Source organism: Dreissena polymorpha, chromosome 5, assembly GCF_020536995.1.
Source record: "Dreissena polymorpha isolate Duluth1 chromosome 5, UMN_Dpol_1.0, whole genome shotgun sequence".
NCBI lineage: Eukaryota > Metazoa > Mollusca > Bivalvia > Myida > Dreissenidae > Dreissena > Dreissena polymorpha.
Window position 1 is genome coordinate 59091712 of NC_068359.1, and position 23697 is coordinate 59115408.

General features: G+C 35.5%; 1 protein-coding gene across 1 annotated transcript; it reads left to right on the top strand.

Annotated features, from left to right (window-relative positions):
- The first annotated feature begins 2744 nt into the window (after positions 1-2744).
- On the top strand, positions 2745-17662 carry LOC127831258 (mucin-5AC-like). The gene is made up of 9 exons (XM_052356240.1): positions 2745-2893; positions 5179-5345; positions 6148-6239; positions 8428-8570; positions 9144-9251; positions 10273-10833; positions 15119-15274; positions 16910-17026; positions 17628-17662. Exons 1-9 carry the CDS (start codon positions 2842-2844, stop codon positions 17660-17662), a joined length of 1431 nt encoding a protein of 476 aa, XP_052212200.1. The 5' UTR covers positions 2745-2841.
- Positions 17663-23697: the final 6035 nt, after the last annotated feature.

Genomic DNA, 23697 nt, shown 5'->3' on the forward strand with positions numbered 1-23697 from the left:
TTGTCCGCATAGGCTAATCAAGGAAGACATTTTCCGCTGTTATTGTTTTTCTTGATTAAAGATAGCGAAAAACACGTTTAGGCGGAAAGTGTCGTCCCTGATAAGCCTGTGCAGACTGCACATGCTAATATGTGATGAAACTTTACATACCCGGTGCGTTGGGTGCGTTCGCACCCAACCTTTTTTTATCAGTCACTGAGTATGGTAAATGAAAGTGAAATGTCATATAAAAATGCTCTATAACTTCAGTCTCTAAATACACTAAAAGTCACCAGAATGCAGGATTTTAAGTTTTATTTTCAAAATTTCTAGGGGGAGGACCTCCAAACCCCCGATTGCAGGAGGGGACACCCTCTCCCATACCCCCTTCGCCACTTCGTTGCTCAATAACAATCGTTGATGGGAGAATTCGCATACCCTTTTCAAAACACTGGCTACGCGCCTGCTTTACGCACATGCATTAAACCCCCTTTTCAAAGAGCACTGTCCGTTTATCTCTTTGCACACGCTCTGAATCAGAATGGGGAACGGTTTATCTTATTAAAAGGACACGCATAACGTATCGCGGTTTACAAAGAACGCTGGTGTGTTTTATACATTGATACTTGACTTCAATGCAAATGCATTAGGCTAAGTGTTTCATATAACGTTTTGTGGTAGTGCTAAACGGTATCGTCATTATAAAAAAAGAGAATTTCTATTTTTAATTGTTATTCGCTGCATGAGCAAAACAAACTCACAACACCATGTCAGTGTGTGTGAACGTGCATATAATAAAACGTAGCTAATGATCTGACAATAGCACAAATGGCGCAATTGTTTATAGTCTTTTATGGTAACGTCACGGTTAACCCGTAATTAAAACAAACACTCGCGAACCAAATCAAGTTTTAGTGAAGCAAATTCGTTACAGCTACCAACCATTACCAAACTACTGCATCATTTTGTTGTGCAAACATGTGAACGAGTTGTTAAGATTAATATGTATGTATATAGAATCCTTATGACCAAGCCTATCATAACGGAATATAATCAAAGAATTTATACATGTATATCTAAATGGTTGTTGGAAGCTCTACAGATCTGCTAAGTGGGAACATAAACACGTTTAAGGCATCAAACCAGCCTTCATTGTCGAATAATACGCGCAATGCAATGTCCTCATTTTGTTGTTTTCATTACGTTGTTTAATGTTTTTCGTGTTTTTTGAAACTTGTTTTTAGTATTGTTCACATTTTTGGTTCACATTTCACTTAAATAGGATATTGTTGATAAACTATTTTGCTCGGCAGTACGAACAATATGCCATCTCGTGAAGACTATAAGTTCGGGTTTTTGGACCTTTATAAACTTATATGTATGCAACACCTAGCTATATCTATGCACATCATATTCAAAAATATTAAAAAACCAATTAACTAAATCGAAAAAATTATACAACAAAAATCTGTTTATATTTCGACTCACTTGACAATTAATTTTGTTGTGGAGACTCGATAGGATACCGTGGTCGCTTGAAGATCGCGATGTGCTCGATTCCATTACAACAAACAAAGCACTCTTTATATGTCTCCAATACATTGTCTCTTTTCCCACTGAGCACAACATTAAATGTGCCATTATTATCCATGCTCATTCTTTAAATTAAATTGGGTTTAAATAAAATGTTAACCCATTTATGCCTAGCTCTGTCTAAAAAAGGCATTGGCAAATGATGCGGCGTCTCATCTGGGTCTGCGCTGTTTGTTTAAATGAATTTTTGTAAGATATAAATATAAAATATAGAAATAAATATACTATACATCCCTAATGTTGGAAATAAAGTGATTCCCTTTAGAAGGATGTGAGAGTCCACTAGGCATACATGGATTAAAATTAAATGTTGACGTTTCTAAATGTGAAATCCATGCATGCTTTTACAAAAATCTTAAATCTGGGGTCCCCAGAACTTTCTTATCCTCTAACAAACTTGCGTATACATATACATTTAAAAGAATACAGACATAGAGGACAAATTTTCTGTTTCTTGTATGCCCCTTTTTCAGGAAAATAATTAACAGCTGTTTCCCTTTCGCTGAAAAGTTACCCTTTCTCCCGTGGCGTGCCTTAATACATTTTAATACACACAATATACTACATTATTCCAGCGAAATTCTCCAGTTAAACTCTTCTACAATGTGAATAAACGGTAAAAAAAGCAAAAGATAAAAGAAAATGTGTTGGATTCGATGGAATATCGATTTTAATTCACTCGTGATCATAAAAAATGTATGTTTAATTAGTTTATAAAATCTAAAAATAGAAAAAGTAGTTCCGAGAATGTGTTATTTTCACCGTTGAAAATAATTTGTTTATTTTCACTGGTGTTATTTCACTGCAGAAATGTCATATTTTATCATTAGGTATAAAAGAAAAATCATATAGCTTTGGAAAGCTTTCCACAGATGTACGTCTAGTGAAATAACTTAGGAAGTTAGTACACAATGATGTTGTTTCTTAATCACTTCTTTGTAACCATTTATATCATCAAACAATAAAACGATTAACTACAAGTAGTCAAATTGTAAATTATAAAATAGGTTCTAAATTATCTATGCTGTTGTTTTTTATAGAACGTTTCGAAAGTGCATTCCCGTCATCAATATAATCGAAATCTGATCTCATTTAGTTTCGGTATGTAAAACACGGGCGTATACGGAACTCAACGTCCTTCCTTAATGTACGGGTCGATAGTATATAAAACATTCTGTTACACCTTGTCATTATTACAGTGGATTCACTCGTTTATTTGTACGTTCCGATATAAGTTGATTTCATTTGATTTCATTTGTCGCTAAGAAAATGTTCTGGATTAAAACGATGTCATTAGTTATTTTGTCGGGTATTGTTTCAGGTAAGTGTCATCATGAATACTCAAACCCTTTTTTTAATTAAAAAAATGGAAATACACTTTTACCAACCATTATTTTGTATTGTTATGTAACTATAGTATAAACAACTAGTTTTTCATAAACTGACGAAGAACGATATATTGCTAGTATATGTTTTATCGTTTATAATAATAATAGGATAGATTTGCAATGAAAATAGAAATATTGTTTGATACAATCACACGTTTCTGAGCGGCATATAGCTGTACATCTGTATATTTAGCACACGTTTAAATAAATTTTCAATTATAAATTGATATTGATGTTTGGGCAATTAAAAAGGGCATCCTATATTTATCTATATTAACGTCATAATAAAGTGTTGTTGGTGTCTTTAGTTGGTAGTTTTTGAATAGTCTGTACAATATTTTTGTTTACACACATATCAGCGAGGTTCTTCCCCGATATGCCTGTACAATCACACCGGCTAATCTTTTGCGAGTATTTCAGCGTTTAAGGAATGCTTTGTTTCTTTTTAACGGAGATCAAGTCTAGGTGGAGAGTATCGTCCCAGATTAGCCTTTGCGGACTGCACATGCCAGTCTTGGGCGACACTTACGCGCACGCTATAAGCCCGGTTTTATTCCAGAGAATGGACAAAGTCGGCATCCAAATTTATAAAAGTTTTCAACAATCAGACGTTTTTGTTGTTCGGACATAAACGTGGTAAACATAATCGGAACGTTTTGGAACCCTCTCGGAAAGCCGTCTATCAAAATTCCTTACGTTTAATCCATTTAAGCCTAGTGGACTCTCCCATCCTGCTCAATTAGATCAATTTATTTCCAAAATAAGGGATTTCTAGAATATTTATTTCTTTATTTAGAATTTTTCTTACTGAAATTCCTTTAAGCAAACAGCTTTAGTCACTAGGTAAACTACCTTGACAAAGACGGCCTCGCATCCGCTATTGCGTTTTAATAGTTTGGTAATTTCATCACATTATTTGCTTACCATCTGCTTTAAACAATTTGTTTGAGACAGCACTCTTCCACTTAACATCTTCGTGAACCTTTCTGCAGTCAGATCTTGCAGGCCCTGTGGTGGATGTCATTTCGTTAATACTTCAATTGGGCACTACGTACTATATTGATTCTGCTCTCATTTTTTGTTTGTGTTTTTATATCGTTGACATCGGTTCGGAAGAATTATTAAACGAACCTTTCACGAATATTTAGTTAGTTAACGTGACTAGGGAGTGACCAGAAGTTTAAATAACATATCCTGTCTGAATAAACAATATTAAAGAATGTGTTTAATAAAATATGTAGTAAAACACGCAGCACACACACCAAAGATCAGAACGCGTTCATTTAGAATAAATATTATTATGCATGTTTTACCCGGGGAAAACATACGTCCTCCTCTTGCCCCACCCCCCCCCCCCCAAAAAAAAAAAAAGAACAACACCAAACGGACGCCATTTTGTCATTAATATTCCAATAACTCAGAGGAGGTAATCACGTGATAGTCAAAATGGCGACGTCCTTGTAGAGACAGTAATTTTTCGCCGTTTTATACCCTTTATTACTTTTGTTTAATTTTTAAATGACGCTCACTTTCCAGCCATATCAGTAAACACTACATTAGCGTTTATTTCGTATTAAAATTTGCTTCATATCTCGACATTACTCCCCGCAAATTTTCTAAGTGGAGCTTTAAAGGTACCGTCAAACACGAAGAAAAGAAAAGTTGTAAAATACCGTTTTTTTTTACAATTATAAGTTTATATTGAATAAAATATCACGACTGGTATATTACATTACTTGAAAAAAGTTTATATTTTCAGTATATTCGGTAATAAAATTTTGCGATGTGAAATCGAAAGTACATCGCGAAAATACGTGACATAACGATATACACACTATAAATAACGCAAGTAGATTGATCATTTTATATATAAAATATATATAATTCACTACGCATGCACAATTTGCATTCCTGGGTTTACCACGTGACGATGATGATCAATCTACTGGCGTTAACTTGTAGTTACCTGGTACCGGTACCCAATAAAATTTATTACCGAGTATACTGAAAATATGAAAACTTAACAACTTTTTTTCAAGTAATGTAATATACTAGTCATGATATGTTAATAAATATAAACTAATAATTGTAAAAATATACGGTATTTTACAACTTTTCAATTTTCGTCATTCGTGGGTGACGGTACCTTTAATTAGATCATACCGCTAAGAAATTTTGCAGCGTCACTATAAAATAAATATGTTATTATCTGTTTAAGCGAGAGAAATACTTTGGACGAATAACGACTATCCCGATGGACTGCATGATTCTCCCGATGTGTATAGTGACTATATTGGTGACGTTTGTACTTTGACGCTGACGAAAGATGGCGATGAGATAGCTGATTTTTCTGACGTCGTTGCAGTTAGCGGCAGCCATATCCATGTTAGATTGTTATTTAACTTTTAATTTGGTGTGTTGTTGTTTTACTTTAAAATAAAATATGCATTCTTTCGTTTTCAATAAGATTTTATATTAAATAATAACTACTGTTTGTTGTTTTACATTATCGCTGATTTCTTATTGAATCATCGGTGTATACCATTTATACATTAAAGAACCCGGGCCCGTAGTCACCAACGACTTCAAATACTTTAGTCTTAATCTAAATCTGTTATGTTCAAAGGTCATGAAACAATATAATATGACATGATACTTAACACCTGTAACATCACAATTCTTCGTTTAGAACAATAATTTATGACGTAAGCAAAAGTTTTATCCTGTATACATTCAAACGCCGACCTAATATTTCTTGGATCTAAGTCTGATATTAATTTTAAAGTCTAAGAATCAGATGGTGAAAACGTGCCTTGATGTCGTCATTATGAAACTTAAACTAGTGATGGAAAACACGAGAAGCTAATTAACGTCAATACAAGTCGTTGTATGTTTTTACCAATACAAATATGGCATTCAATCTGTGTTTGACATAGTCAGCTGTATTGTTAGACCTATGGATGCCGAACTATTTTAAATGATATCGTGGATTATACAAAGAGAATGCGGATATTACTGGAAAAAAACCACAAGATGATGTGATATGATTTCCCATTTTCCATCAAGAGTGCGTGAAGACTTATGGACCCGGTCACATGACTGGGCGGATTATTGTTTCAAATTCTGGCATTGACGTGAACGTAGAACAGAGACGATCTAACGAAATTCGATTGTTTTTTTCCTTCAGGTGTATTGTGTAGCCTATTGCTCCGGATCTGGATCATTGCCGGCGCTTGCATTCGAGAAAGATGGCCGCCCTGTATCCCAGCTCTTATGGATGTACGTATCACACTAATATTAAGGCAACTGTATACCGACCTCACCATACGTACGCATTAAGTATATTAGGAAAATGGTAGTTATTAGCGCACATTGTTTATCCGCTATATAGTTATACTCGATATTGCAAAAATGTCAAAACTATAACATCGCATTCTGTGTTTCTAAAAGCTCCCAATTATGTATTGGCAAGTATTTTAATGGCAGGATATGATGGAACCGACTGATATCATTGACGTTGACGGCATGATTTAGCGCAAATTTAAACTGGCCCTTACGAATATTCCGTTGACATACGAAGCTCGTTCTAAATTTTGATTAAAATGTCATGGAATTTTGATACGGATTGTTTAAAACACCTTTATAATTATGTTTATTTGTAGGTCGCAAAAAATCTACAAAAAACAATCGACAAATGCTAAATGCTCTAAGATAGTGGATGTTATAGGTTGAGGTGCGACTTTGGCTGTTTGATAATTGAGCGTTCATATTGTTTTTTGATAAAAACAACAAATTGAGAATTAAGTTTGTATTTATATAATTTTCTGTTCGAATTCACATGGACAATCGTGCAGCATAAGGATAATCGTGAATACCGCCACTACTTTAATCAATGAGATATACAATTAATGCGAATGGTTTGATATGTTACTTGTACTGTTATTACATATGTACACTAAAGTGAAACAATAAATCAAAATATTACATATTTACCTAAGACTGAACATAGTTTGTTATGTTTCATGTTATTGCTGTAATGAAATAGTCAACATAAGTTAGATTGAAGGAAAGACTAACCAAGGGAGCTCGAACCCCTGAACAATGGTTTAAGAGCCGTACCTCGATTGACCCAACCACAAAAGGGTGGCGTAAATGCAATGCCGTTGTTAATATATAAACTAGAAATGGCGCGGCAAAGGCCGACGCGTATCCCCACACCGCATGTTTGACACAGGGGCGTCCCAGGGTTGGCAATGGGGCCATGCATAGTTGAGATTGACCGTATTGTCATAAGAGATGTTCAGTATCAATTTGAAGTGAATCGGTGTAAAAATGAAGAAGTTATTGTAAAATAACCTAAAAAAATGAGTGAAAATCTTTGACCCGGCCCTACCCCAACCCCCATAACTTTTGACCCAGGGGTCATTTCAAAATTCCAAATAGTGCACTTCGCACATATGCTCATAGCTACCATGTGTGTAAGTTTCAAGGTTTTAGTGCTAATAGTGTAGGAAGAGATAGTGGCCAGCACGGACGGACGGACAGACGGCGGAGATAACCACATAATAGATTTCAAAATCTAAACGCAGACCCTAAGTTCAATGTCAAGGTCATAGGGGTCAAACATTTTATGCGCATGGAAAGGTCTTGTCCAGATACACATGCGTAACAAATATGAAAGCAATATCTGAAGGGACAGAGACGTTATGAGATTTTTTAAATCGCGGACGCAGATTTCGAAACCTGAACGCGGACCCCAAGTTCAAAAATTTCATGCGCATGGAAAGGTGTTGTCCAGATACACATGCGTACCAAATATGAAAGCAATATCTGAAGGGACACAGTTGGTATGAGCCTTTTTCGAATCGCGGTCGCAGATTTCGAAACCTGAACGCTGGCCTCAAGTTCAAGGTCAATGTAACAGGTGTCAAAAAGTTTATGCGCTTGGAAAGGTGTTGTCCAGATACACATGCTTACCAAATATGAAAGCAATATCTGAAGTGACACAGTAGTTATGAGCGCTTTTCGAATCGCGGTCGCTGATTTCGAAACCTGAACGCTGACCTCAAGTTCAAGGTCAAGGTCACAGGGGTATAAAATTGTATGCGCATGGACAGGTGTTGTCTAGATACACACGCATACCAAATATGAAAGCAATATCTGTAGGGACACAGTAGTTATGAGCCTTTTTCGAATCGCCGTCGCAGGAAAATCTCTGATCCGGCCCCACACCAATCCCCATAACTTTTGACCCAGGGGTCATTTCAAATTCCGTTCCAGTCACCGTCGCACATATGCTCATAGTTACCATGTGTATAAGTTTCAAGGTTCTAGTGCTAATAGTGTAGGAGGAGATAGTGGCCAGGACGGACGGACGGACAGACGGCGGAGAAAACCACATAATCCCCACTTTTTCTCCGAAAAGCGTGGGGATAATACTTTTTGATTTTTGAAATGATTGGTTTAGGGTACACTTTGAAAGCTCGACATCGGAACCAAAAGCAGTGTTGCAGGTGCTCAACATGCAGACACGTGACGATGGCATGTACACGTGCAAAGGGTGGTTCCCAGGAGAGGGATGCATACAGAAATCATTCTACCTATCACATGGTAGGTACGACGCCCACTAACACGTAATATAAGCGTTTCTAGGCTTCATTTTAGCATAGTTATCGCTAAGCAGTTAACGGATAGATGTGTCATATACTGTTATGTAAACTTTGAATGGATTAACATTTTCAATAAAACAATTTTAACAAACTGACGCAGAATAAGATCGTATCACTAGTGTGAATTCCGTGATAGGCCAGAGGTTACAGAATAACGATATAAAGAGTCTTTATTACATTGATTTTACAAACTTCGCAAACAATAATTATAATTGTTCGGTTATCCCAGTAGTTACACCTTTAAAAATGCTTCTATTATTCAAAGATCTGAACTATACTTCTAAAAACACTCACACAGACACCCCACACAGCATTTTCCAAATGAACTTAACATTTCGCCTCCGAGATAAAAACATGTAAACCGCTAAATTGGCAAATAGGCATACTCTGGCCTCTTTTTCGATCTATTGAACTCATTAATAAAAAAAATGTCTAATTGTTAACACTATTAACACGTTACTATAATGTTTTTTGGCGATTGTTTTGTAAAATTAAATAAATAATTTGTTGACAGTATGCCCGTGGAACCATTTCCTATGTGACGTCAGCATGTGCGTGCCAATCCGAAAGTTGTGTGACGGAATACGTGACTGCAAGGATGGCTCAGATGAACGCAAGAGCCGTAAGTTAAATTCTTGATTTTGTTGTTTGTGTTTCAACCAAAATACATTAACTTATTTTGCACTTTTTGTGGTTTCGTCTGGTAATTATATTATGTACCGGGAACACTGAATGCCATGCAATTGCGCAATTTCACGTTTAATGGAATTTAATCTTGCAACAACGGTACAGTGTAGAGCTATTTATCAAATTTTTTTAATAATTGTATGTTATACTAAAAATAATATGTTCATTCGCGGATTCGTGTTATCAATGTGGCCGACGAAAACAATATTGCCAAAGTTATTTAAATGGCAAAATCATGCTTTTGGAATTGCAAAGTAGTTTGTATTATCAAAGCGCCATGTCGGCTTAGAACTTACATATAAGCGTTTTCTTTATTGCAAAAAATAATAATAATTAATGGAATTATTTTTGCTATGTTTCAGATAAATAACGGGACAAAATGCAAAGTTGATAAAGTTTGAATTTCCTGATACCATGTTCTATAAATACTGTTTTGACATGAGTTTATCAAACGCCTGCATCATCGTTTCAAAGAGCTATTAAGCAACAAGTGCTTTTTAAGTTGTTTTTGTACTTTACTCGATATGTAAACCATGCGCCGTATGCGTACACAACATCATTAAAACAAGTGGTTAATTGTTTGCATACTTGAGCAATCTCTAGGCCAAGTGTCCTTTCCACGAACAAGAGGTTGATATTGGGCATACTTCAAAAATCTCTAGTCTTTTCCGTGAACAATAAATGCGCCGTGCTGTGTGAAAATGGGGTTTAATGCATGTGCGTAAGGTGTCGTCCAAGATTAGCCTGTGCAGTACGAAGAGGCTAATCAGGGTCGAAACTTTCCGCCTAAACTGAATTTATTAGAAGAGACTTTCTTGAATCGAAAATATCATAAACGCGGAAAGGGTCGTCCCTGATTGGCCTGTGCGGACTGCATAGGCTTATCTGGGACGACACTTAACGCACATGCATTAAACGCCCTTTTCACATAGCACGACTCATATTGTATTTTGCAGTGTGTGATCCTAAAACAAGGACGAGTACAACACTGTCTACTACAACTCGACAGAAGGCCAAAACCATAACCACTACGACTCCCACTACGCAGTTTACTACTATTAGAACGACTAATACTACTCCAAAAACGGCATCTTCATTCCTGACAAGGACTATAACAACACCCATTACGACATCAACAACTCAAACCACGACTGGTACGACTCCAATTACGAATAAATCAACGCCAATTACGACTTCTACAACTCAAAGAATTCAAACCTCGACTCGTACAACACCTACTAATATTCCAAGAACGACTTCTTCGACTCAAACCAACGCTAGTGCGACTCCAAGAACGATTACTCACACTCAAACTCAAATTCAAAATACTACGACTCCTTCAAAAACTACCACTACACAATCCACGATATCAAATACTGCAAGGACAACAACTGCGACCTCAACAACGACTTCCGTGACTCCAGCTACAACTAGTTCGACTCCATCTAAGACGACAACGAATCGTATCGCAACAACAACAACTACTGCAACTCGAACAACTCCAACCAAGATTCCAGGTAATATTAGTTGGTTAATTATGTTTAGACAAAGGGCTAGTCATCTAGTCGTAAGAGGTATAAGCATTATAAGAACACTGCAACATTTCCGTGAAAAAAACGTTCATCAAATTTGTAAAAGTCGAAGCCTCACGATTGTCTGTTAATTTCCTAGTTTATGATTTTAATGAGGAAGTGTTGCTGTTGTTTGTTTATAGGTACTTGATGTAAAACCACATGGTTGCATACACCAATTTACTAAAACGCATTGTGCATAAAACAGTAGTCATAAACATGTAGAGTAAACACGTTGTTTTTACGTGTAGTGTATGCGAAACATATTGAAACACATCATCATTATCCCTTTCCCACTCAAAAGCAAAGTTAAAATGGCTATGTTCAAACAGCATAAAACCAGAACAGCTTGCCAGTTACTCACAGAGTGTCCAGGATTTATGCTTCTTGCTTTTCATCAGTATATAAGGGTTGGAACTGATACATTTAAAACTTGGATCTAGTTAGAAAGGCCTTTAATAAGATTTAACTTTTTTTATTTTTTATTTAATATGACTAAAAAACAACAACATTATACATGTACATACATTGCAAACATTTTTTCCTTCAAGATTTAACTTTCTTAGGAACTACCAATACGTTTTTACGAGGTAAAGGGTAAATATGACACTATGTTTCAGAAAGGTAATGCTCTGAGTGTTGTTTATGCGATTCTAAATACTTTATTTAAATTTTCAAAAACATTAAAAGCAGGTTAATACGATTTCATATTCAAAATTTAATTATAGTAATCGTAAACCAACATTTCAACCTTTATTTAACACAACTTTTTAACTTTATCGTAGGTGTTGTTTTGTTAAATTGACACGATGCGAAAGATTCATGTTTGTGAATCAAATAAATAACGTTACTGTAACAGCACATTGACATGTATTACATAAATAAACGTTATATGATACGTAAGCAACAATCAAGTACAACATGAAAAAGGAATTGAAAATAAGATCTTAAGGTTAACATTTCTTCATCCAATGTTCTTGGTACGGTAACGACAATAAACCTAACAGTTATGTCTTTCTTGTCAACAATACATTTTATTATTTTTATATCTTTGTGCTCTATTCGTCGAAATTCTGCCTTAAAGTGATATTATGGGCATTTTGCACTGTTGAATTGAGCTGAAAAGAATTAACAAGTCAAAAGAGTTAGTTAAAATGTGGTTACTGATCAATTATCTGCAACTCATCTTGCTACCAGTTGTTTATAAAAATATATTTTATATTCGATATTCTTACATGACCCACCCAGTCCTCTAAGCCGAAATGATCCGTAAAACATAATTGTGTCTTTGTGTCGTATGAATGAATCTGCACTAAAACTAAATTTAGGTTCAAATCGTACATGCATGATCAGTTGTCAAACGAAAGTACGGTTGATATTCAAATGCATTATTTTTCTCTTTCCGGTATATTATTTAGTATGTTGATGCTGCATTTACAAATATAAGTGTATATGAAGTGAAAACACCAAAAATAAACAACGGTTGCGATACACACCTATAAACTGTTAGATGCCCATAATATCACTTTAACACTATTGCCTTGAGGTTCAATATGTGCGTTTACTTTTACGATGTGTTTCACCATCAGATATGCAATGCCTTCAAATACGTCACTGTATTATTCATATGTTGGCGTTATGCTTGACCAACTGGAAACTGTCAAGTCGAAAGTTGAAGCTGACTCGTGCTAAAAATATTCTTACGCTTTTCATTTAAAATTGTTATAAATCAGGCATTAATCTGCTATTAATAGTATTCTTTAGTTTCACTAGCTCCATTATTTTTATAAAGAATGTTATATTATCATAAACTCCCTTTCACTTCATGAAGCTCATATCTTATTCTCCATTTATTCATAAATTTCTATCTTATCGGATGTCATTTGCATTTTGCCATACAATGAGTCATATAGCATACTCGAAAAGTCACTTACATGATCTAACAATACTATCTTTCCTCGTTTTAAATTCCAATTTAGTTTGAAGCTATAGTTAATGTAAAATTTATGGCATACATGGATATGTATTGTACTGTCTTACACGGTACTCTTTGCTTGCAACTTATTTATGTATATATACTAATTTATATTCTTGAACACTTGTTTTTTTATGTAATGTTTAAGATCACTTTATAGTACTTAACGCCTTGACTGGCTCTTCGCTTGCTTATGGAAAGCCTCTATGTACGATATAATGTCCATTGTCTTAAGTAAAAGTTGTTTCATTCTCCATTTGCAACCTGAATAAGGCGTCGTTGATGTTGACGCCGCAAACAATACTGTCAAGTATTATTGGTTGTTTCGGTCCTACATACTCACACCTGCTAGTTTTAATAGCTGTGTGGCAAAACTGTCTTTCGTTGTGTACTCTGGTATTAGACATAGGTCTATCGATTGTAGGTAGCACCAAAAGGCGATATATCGTGTTACATACATCGTGCGTCGCCGCGGCTGTCGCGCAAAATATCGAGAGTCGCCGCGACTGTCGCGCATAATATCGATATTTTGCGCGAGAGTCGCTGCGACGCACGATATTATATAATTCAAATATCGCCCATATTATCCGAATCTCGTGTATCGCGGTCTCATTTCAGACCGCGACACACGACGCACTCGATATTTTGCGCGACAGTCGCGGCGACACGCGATATTTGTACTGTTCAAATAATCGATGTTATAATATCGCCTGTCGCGTTTTCAAAAAAAAAAGAAAGCGACAGTCGCCCTTTTATATGCAATATCTCTCCCTTTGAACACGACCGTCGCACTTATCGAACGCGACTGTCGCCCTTTATGAACGCGACCGTCGCCCTTTTAAAGGCGATATCTTGCATATATGTGTGTCGCCCTTGATGAAAAAGGGCGAGATTATAGATGGCACTATCCGGATTCCGTACTTAAATGACCACAAAAGTACTATTATGAACAAATACACGTCCTGTTAAAGCGCGGTATAAACTTCATGACGCTTGACAGACGTTAACTTTCGCGTTATTGTAACATCCGTAAACATAATTAGTAAACTTTGTTCAGAAGCTTGTTCATAAAAATTGAAACATGTATAAAGTCGCATGCTTTTCGGAGTAGCTAGAGTAATGAAAGTCGTATTGTAGGAAAAATGAAACTTACGGAATGTCTGGGCTTGATGTGTTTATGTGCCATCATGGTTGAAGCCTCGTACCAGTCTGTTTACAACTGTTTGTTAACAATTTGTGACGATTGTGAGTAAATGTGTTTTTACTTAAGCACACGTATGCACCATATGAAAAGTTCTGAACGTATTAGTTTTCTATTTGTTAATAATGGACGATATGTGTTTTAATTATTAAATCTATTACTTACAAGCTATTATTAACCCATTGATGCCTAGCGTCTAGAAAAAAGGCATTGGCAAACATCGTAGACACAGATGAGACGCCGCATGATGTATAAAATAGATCTATTACTTACAATCAGTTATTAAATGACTTATTTCAATTCTTTTTCTGTGGAGCTGTCTTAGATGAGATATAACTTAGATTTCTGATGATTATTATATGCAGCGGGAACACTTCCTGTCTGTAGCATTGCCTCAACGTTTCAGTCTTTCAACACGTTGATAATCAAAAGGTTGATAATTAACCCATTTATGCCTAGCGTCTAGAAAAAAGGCTTTGGCAAACAGCGTAGACCCAGATCAGACGCCGCATAATGCGGCGTCTCATCAGGGTCTGCGCTGTTTGCTTAAAGGAATTTCTGTAAGAAATATTCAAAATATAGAAATAAATATACTAGACATCCCTAATTTTGAAAATAAATTGATCCAATTTAGAAGGATGGGAGAGTCCACTAAGCTTAAATTGGTTAAACTGAAGTATTATCAACGCGTCATGTCTGCTGAGATATCGCTTATTTGCTATATTGTAAGACAAGGTATAGATAATTGTGGTCTTTGTTTGCTATGTCCCAAATAAATAGGGGACAAACATAAAGCAAAGTTGAAAAAATGCCCCAACCCCAATAAGAACTCTTAATAGTGCAATTCACATCGTTGAATCAAACGACTTCATCATAGTTTTTTAAGAACAATTATTTCAGTAGTGAATTTTGAGCAGTTGTTTCGTAATTATCGCAAATGTAATGTTCCTAGTGTAAACATAAGATCCCTATACACAATCGGTGGACGTTTGTAATAACTTGATAAATATCAATATTTGGTGTTTTTTCCCGTTAACAATCATTATTTTATGTAGATTTGGATCCTATAACGAGGACGACTCTTACCACGTCTTCTACGACTCAACGAACTACCCCAGCCGTAACCACAACGAGGTCATCTGCGACGACCACGAATCGTATCGCAGCAACAACGACTACTGTGACTCCAACAACACCAACAACGAGTCCAGGTAATATTCGTTAGCAACTATTTTTATCTCTGGCGTTTAACCTCTTAGATATGAACGTATATAGATTTCGTGTTCGTGAAAATTAAATGAGTTTTTAATTGTTTTTATTGCTTAAGCAGAGTCCAGTTTTCCCGCACACGATTTTTTTATCATCGAGCTAGTTTTGATTAATTTTCGCTAAGCTTACATATTTTAAGCGTTTATTGTGCTGATTTTATTTTTCATTAAACAGAATGAAAAATACTTCGAGTGGTCGTAGTAAGGACGACTGAAACATTCGCAAAACACGGCCAATATCCTTGTTTGATGAATTGCTATACTTTGGATACACAAAAGAACATGTAATAAGAACAATCACCCATGTCATTTGGATATGTATTTTTCATGAACAAAATGACTGAAAAAAGTCATTCTGGTATCATTTCTTTCATGAAATAATTCCATAATAGAATCGTTGCGGCCAAATGATTTTATGGACATTGTTAAAAGCGAAAACAAACAAATTACGTCTAACGTGTCCACGTGTCCAAGACAATTTTCTGCTTAGTGAACTAAAACTACGATTTTTATTATATAAGCAAGAACTGATTGATGTTCAATGCGTTAAGCCAACGCAAACGTGGATATATGTTAGTATATTCATTTTTTGATCACATTTCTGCGAATGTATTGTAGCAATAACTAGAACAGTACTAGAGTAATTACCTAATTTTTTTAGATAAATCGATTCAAGTGACGCAGAACAAACCTGTGCTTCAATTTGATTTGATTTCTTTTATGATAATATTCTGCAATACGATTCTCAGAGAATTATATTTTAAATGATGTGGTCTTCAAATTTAACCCATTTATGCAAAGTGGACTCTCCCATCCTTTTGAATTGGATCAATTTATTTCCAAATTAGGGATGTTTAGTATATTTATTTCTATATTTAGAATATTTCTTACAGAAATTTCTTGAAGCAAACAGCGCAGACCCTGATGAGACGACGCATTATGCGGCGTCTCATCTGGGTCTACGTTGTTTGCCAAGGCCCTTTTTCTAGACGCTAGGCATACATGGGTTAAGCCGAGGCAAATGACTCGTCGTTCCTTAGCTTGACTACGATGCTGACATCGTCAGTGTGTTTATGTTTTTAATGATTTAAATAATATTTTCTTATTTCGTTTCATCCTTAATTCATTGGCACAATAATATAACAAAAGGCTTTATTTCGATCTTAGTCTCATCAGTGTTTCGTTTACTTGTTCCAATTTCTCAATCCCAATGTGAAAATTACCTCTCACCAATTTTAGTATTGTAACATCTGGTATATCCACATATACTTTACACAACACATCTAAAATAATACGAGCCGCGTTCTGAGAAAACTGGGCTTAATGCATGTGCGTAAAGTGTCGTCCAGATTAGCCTGTGCAGTCCGCATAGGCTAATCAGGGACGATACTTTCCTCTTTTATGGTATTTTTAGTTTCAAGGAAGTCCCTTTTACCGAAAATTCAATTTAGGCGGAAAGTGTCGTCCCTGAATAGCTTGTGCGGACTGCACAGGCAAATCTGGGAAGACACTTTATGCACATGCATTAAGCTAAGTTTTCTCAGAACGCGACTCATAAGTTTATGATTGTCCATTTAGGCTGTCCCGCGGACAATTTTAAGTGTAAAAACGGCGACTGCATACTCCAATCACAAGTGTGCGACTCGAATCCCGACTGCTTACCTGACAAAGATGACGAGCTCAATTATGCCGGCGGTAAGTATCTTACTATTATTAAGAACATTACACTCTGCGTTATTATTTAAAATTGGATTTCAATACGTCTAATAACGTCATTGACGTTTCAAACGTCGTTTAATGTTCATCGGTATGTTACGGGTAAAAGTATACAAATTCAAAACGTAAGGTAATAATTTCATAAGATAGTACTATGTAAGTGTTTACTAACAATAGTGCCACAAATTCCTTCTGTTTAAATTTAACTATTCCTATCGGATAATCCGCCCAAGTGACATGTTTTGCTTGAAGAACCAACCCTGAATGCAAATAAAACGTCAATATTCATGATCGTTATCACTTTTTCATATACAGCGTGTCCATTTATATCATTTTTTGTTCCATTGCGTTCGACGACAATGTAAAGCTAATACTATTTTTATTTCACGTTTCATTCTTATTCAACGTCGTTGGACAATTATTATTATGCTAATACAAATTGAATTATATGTAGTAGCTTGATACAGATACGTTTATCCAATAATGTACATAAATGTTTATTTGGTAGAAGGTCGATTCCAACTGTGTAAGCGTTCTTTAGATTTCCCCCATGTAGACAAAATACTGGTTCTTGTCTCAGGAAACGGGCTCGATAGACTTTCAAATAAGCTATAGGCTTTCGATGCAATCGAGCTTAAACAAAAATGTTTAAATTAATAGTTCCTCAGTGTGTACATTTATATTGAAATGGTAATACTTCTATGATAGCATTGCCCATATGATCGTATGATTCATGGCAACCTAAAGAAATACAGAAATAAATGTATTACGTTTGTTTACAGGTAGTACCCGTCTAACATGTTGCAAACATTATAATCATTCATACGAAAGTGCGTTTTAGTGGTGTTTTGATCTAAGCGAAATTAATGGGGTTCTAAATTTAAAAATATTGCAAATATTAAACATGTTTACATGACATTAAGAGCAAATATTCTAAGGGAGATAAAGGCGATAATATAATATAAAACAAACTAAAATATATGGGTGAAGCCGTTTACTGTGACCACGACGAGATGTTAAACACCGGCACGTTTATAAATAGATAATGCATTTGGGCCATGCTCTGTGAAAAGGGGGTTTAATGCATGTTCGTAAAGTGCCGACCTAGTTCAGTCCGCACAGGCTAATAAGGGACATTTTCCGTCTCTTCTTAGCAAAAATCAGTTTGGTGGAAAGTGTCGTAAATGATTAACCTATGCATACCACACAGGCTAATCTGGGACGACACTTTGCGAACATGCATAAAACCCCTTTTCACAGAGTGCGGAAACCATACCGACGCATTAACATGCCTATTAGGTTGCGGGAGGGGTGGGGGGGAATAATCTCAGTATCGGTTGTGTGAATCATTAATCACGTGGGCCATGCGTTGGTTCATAATTAATTGAATACTTATAGCACATGGTAGAATAGTTTATTAGTTCCAGAGCTATTTGTTTTGCAAAAGGTCGACTTTATGCATCAAATATTTCAATTCAAATATTTAATGTAACGTTTGCGGCGTGTTTTAGGTGCACCCTGTTCTGAGGGCTTCAAACGATGCGATGATGGCATTTGTTACCCCGCCGACAAAATATGCGACAGAGTGTTGTAAGGTTCCACCTGTGACGATTAGCAAAATGTTTGTAAAAGTGAATTTGTGATTAGTTTGCAACTTACTTTAACATATGTGTATGGTTGATGTCCACTCATCGTATCAATCATGTTACACATTATGAACAATTAGTTTTTATTTTCTTGACCTGTTACAAAAATACGCTTACTATAATCATACATTATATAATGGAAAATAAAACGTAGCAAATAACGATTAAGAAGCATGGAAAGGGGTTCATTTTCCCTTTCAAACTAACATAACGATTAAAGGGAGATTATACGATTTTGTCAAATATTTATGAATTTTTATAAAATGTGTAAACGACTTATTATACATATATCTTAATATAAATTGAATAAAAGTTAAAAAGAACATGTGTCGAAAAATGCGAAATAAGCCAGATATTTAATTTTGAAATCGAAAATGTCTGTACAGTCTAATTCGCCAGCATGAATATCATGCATGTACGATGTGAATCTAAATTTAGTTTTACGGATCATTTTAATTTCCTGCAACGATATATATTCATACGAAACACGAACACTTACTCCATTTATAATAAAGAGACGAATGCTTCGGTTATTGAAGGAAGATATGTACCAAATATCTTCGCACAATCGGCTCGAGGCCCTAATATGTCTTTGCGGCATTTTATCAAATTCGTTTTCGATGTATATTTTTTTCTTGCCTATTATGTGTTATTGTAACATATTTTTATCAAGATATTTCAATTCAACACATATACAAATCGTATATTCTCCCTTTAAGGCAATATTACTACAAGCAAAAATGGCACATTTAAGTTACGACTATGAAGAGAATTTACTGCACACTGACAGTCGGGAGATTCTTAGAATATGTACCAACGTAAATGTTCAGATCAAAAATGTACATACACATTTTAGAGTAGCATTTACGTGTATTTTCAAGGTTCCGGAGTTAATTTTAGTTCAAATTTGCAAATTTTTGGTTGTGTTATATCAGCCAAATATTAATTGATCATTTTTCAACATCTTTAACATCATGGAGCTTTTTGGAGCCGAATTACGGTGTATGTAAATAATCAACATGTAGTACCAGGTCCAAGTTGTCTACATATATACGCATTTTTATGTTCTATCCAGTCATGGTAGTCAGTTGTTGATGAAGAATACGAGCGTTTTTGTCGTCACACTCTGCTTTTTTATTTGTGTATACGACACAGATTGTAAACGAGCCAGTCTTTCTTTAAAGCCTCTGACCTTGAAATGAAATACATGTTAATCAAAACATATAGGTGCAATTTGAAAGTGTGCAAAATTGCCATTAAATCTATAGCGAGTAATTTATTATTTTTTAAACGGTACCTCTTTTAAAACCGACAGTAGGATTTCTATATGTATACATCCATTTCGACAAAGGCGATTTTTTTTTAAGTTTAAAAGCGCAAAAAAGACGGATTTCTATCTTACAACCACCAGATATATTCTAATAGGCATAGATAAAATGTGTTTATCATTTATACTAAAATTTACTATGCCAAATAAGTTGTGTGGCTTTAAAGCGTTATGCTAAGTTTTATTGTTAATTGAGGAGATTAACATTATGGCCGAGGTAGTGTAGTGGATATGGTATCCGCCTATCGATCAGAAGGTCACGGGGGTGATCCCCACTGTGGGAGAGTTCTTAAGATTTCCGCCATAGGCACCAAGTACTGGTTTTAGTCCTAGGAAACGGACTCGAGCGCGTTTCAAATAAGCCTTCGGCTTTCTATGCAATCGAGCTTAAATAATTAGATTTAAACTAACATTATTGTCACTTTATCGTATTTACAACTATATTGCTTGGCCGTATATGTTTTGCTACTCACAAAGAGTGCTCACCAACGAGCCGGGTCCACGTGATAACCGCGGCCGGGCAAGCCAGCTCTTTGATCCCACGGTAAAATATTTCCTGAAAATGTTATATCATGGTCGTCTCCCCCGACAGGACGATATTAGAAAATATATGAGCCGTGCTCTGTGAAAATGGGGTTTAATGCTTGTGCGTAAAGGTTGTCCCAGATTAGCCTGTGATCCCAGAGCGCGACCCATATATTTATGAAGGTCTTGGTCGCTGCTCACAATGCTTTGATAGGCAAGCTTGCCCGAGCATTTTGGCATTCCTCGTTTACCATAAACGGATGGTACCATTTCAAGTCTTAATGATTCAAACCGAAATTCCGTACGTGTTGTGGGCACACGTATGACGATAAATGGTTTTCATCGTCCGATCGAGTTTCGGCTCAACATATTTTCGAAGATTAGACCTTGGCATATTGTGTTCAAATTAATGAGATCGTTCAGACTAAGTGTTATCGGAATACGTTTTAAAAATTAGGCGGTATAAGTGAACAATTTTACCAGGTTTCATCAAGTTTTAGTTATAAATGTGGCTTGGTGACAACTACATGCAAACAACCTACATGTACATACATCCTATGTGGTGCTTTTCTTCAAATATTTATTATTTAACCATTTTTTCTGAAGAATTTGAACTAGTGCATAAAATACAGATTTTATGCTGCTTATTGCAATGTGAAATGTATCAGAGTTACTTGATAAAATAATCCTTTATTCTTGGCCAAATAATCGATGTGTAACGCATTCATTCACACGGAAATGCTGCCCGCAATGTGAACGTGAAATTTTGTCACCTTTTTCAGACGTATTCAATGATTTAATCTTAGATCTTAAGATATCGTGACAAACTGCAAGAAAAACTGTACTTTATACACGAAAGATTTTTGAAAATGCATTTCAATAACTTGAGATATTTGCAATAATAAAGTTATTAAAGTGATATTATTGGCATTTTTCATTGTTGAATTGATCTGAAAAGAATTAACAGGTCAAAAGAGTAAGTTAAAATGTGGTTACTGACCAATTATCTCCAACTCATCTTGCTACCATGCAACTCATCTTGCTACCAGTTGTTTATAAAACTATATTTTATATTCGATATTTTACTTGACTCACCCAGTCCTGTAAGCCGAAATGATCCGTAAAAGAAAACTGTGTCTTTGTGTCGTATAAACGAATCTGCACAAAAACTATATTAAGATTCACATTGTTCATGCGCGATCAGTTGTCAAACGAAAATACGGTTGATATTCAAATGCATTATTATTGTCTTTTCGGGTTATTGTTTTAGTATGTTGATGCTGCATTAAGGTCTCTATAACGCTCAAAATCAACGAAAATTTCGTTTAGTATTTCGTAAAATAAAGTTAACACCTTAACAATCAGTGTTCCTTGTAGCAACAGCCAAAATTTCAACGCTAGATGTGGTATGATTACATAGATTTTTGTAGATACAAAATGCTCGTTTTTATTTACTTGTGGCCACAATAAATTCCCTCTTTGAAACACAAATCTCGATTAGACGAAAAATGTCTTCCCTGAATAGGAGAACAGGTTAATCTGCACTAACACTTTACGCCTATGCATCAAGTCCGGGTTTCCCAGAGAGCGATTCATGTTATTAGTTATGACAATCGTGGTTCCCGTGACCTTGTGGTTAATTACATGTCTTCTTTGGGATAAGCAATTTGACAACAATATCAAAAAACAAAATGGGGCACAACACTAGTGTAGGGATGGGCATATCACGAAGTCAGTGTCAAGAACGCTCTTCCGTGAAAAAACGTGGACGACTACAGCTAAGCTGGCCACATGAGACGCAAGACCACTGTTAACGAAGCTCATCAGTATAACTGCTCTTTTCTTGTTTGTGTTTAAAACTGGTGTTTTGTTTTTAGAACTTACAATAGTTATTATTTAGCAAATTTAAAGAAATGCACCTTTAAGTAGGAACTACAATTCACAAAATGAGTTATGATGTTTATTTGAAGAACATTCGTAACACATAACACACGAATTCTTACGGTTGATGAACGTTCGGCCTTGGTGGATGGTTTGTGTTTTTGTGTGTGTGTTGTTTCATGATTTGCGACTCAACGGCTGTTAATAGTGGCGGGTGTGTTCTGATGATGAAATACAGCTTTCGAGCTATGTTTCATGTCAGTGAACGCATATCGGGCAGCTGGGTCCGTGTATATACCGTCGTTTCCATTTTCAATTTTCATTCGACACAACGAAAAACAAGAATCGACGTGTATTAATTCATATTCCGATTTTCTTATAACCGAAAAACAAAAAAAAACAAAACAAAGTTGAGTTCTTTATATCGTTGTTCTGTGTACTAATAACAAAACAAAACACAAATCTTATTTCCCTATTCATATTTCGTTTCAATTTTAATTATACAAAAATCAATATATGAAAATTGAATTACAGTGCCTGTTTCCATTTACCGTTCTTGAATTGAAAAAACGGTATACGGAAAACGAGGGGCGCCTCGCTGTTTTGGGGAGATAAGTCGTGATTGATCTTTTTGCGCAGTTTTCTCCCTTAGATCTTATTATTTTTGAATACACTAATTTAGAAAATTATAGAAGAAGAATAGTCGAGTCGTGGGACAGCTATCGTTGGCTACTCTAATAGGAAAATAAATAGATCTAGTAACATTAAATTATGATACAAATGTACATGTCTGCTTTTGTTTAAGATCATTGGATTTGAGTACATGTATAACATGCATTTTGATAATCATGGCATAATAAATATCTTTTTTAAGCATACTTTTCTCTTAAAGCAATTAAAACAATTGAATTATTTACTACATTGTATTTTTATCTGTTTAACAAATGAAAAAAGCCCCGCATTATTGCTAAACATATAAATTCAATTAGTATGGTGAACAATACCCCTGAGAGCATAGATTGCCTCGTGAAGCCCTGTCACGGCAAGTCGTTTTTCCCACTTTTTCAATGACTGTTTAAATGAACTGCATGTGTATCAAAGGAATAAAATATTATTTTTTTCGACTATTGCATGCATGTACTTTAACAGATCACGCAAGCCAACGCTTGCATGAAGGCGCGTTCTTCTTCCCTGCTCACCACCACCTTGAAGAACTAATCAATAAAATTAGCTCTGAAACTCATATACATGTATATCCTCGACTAAGCAAA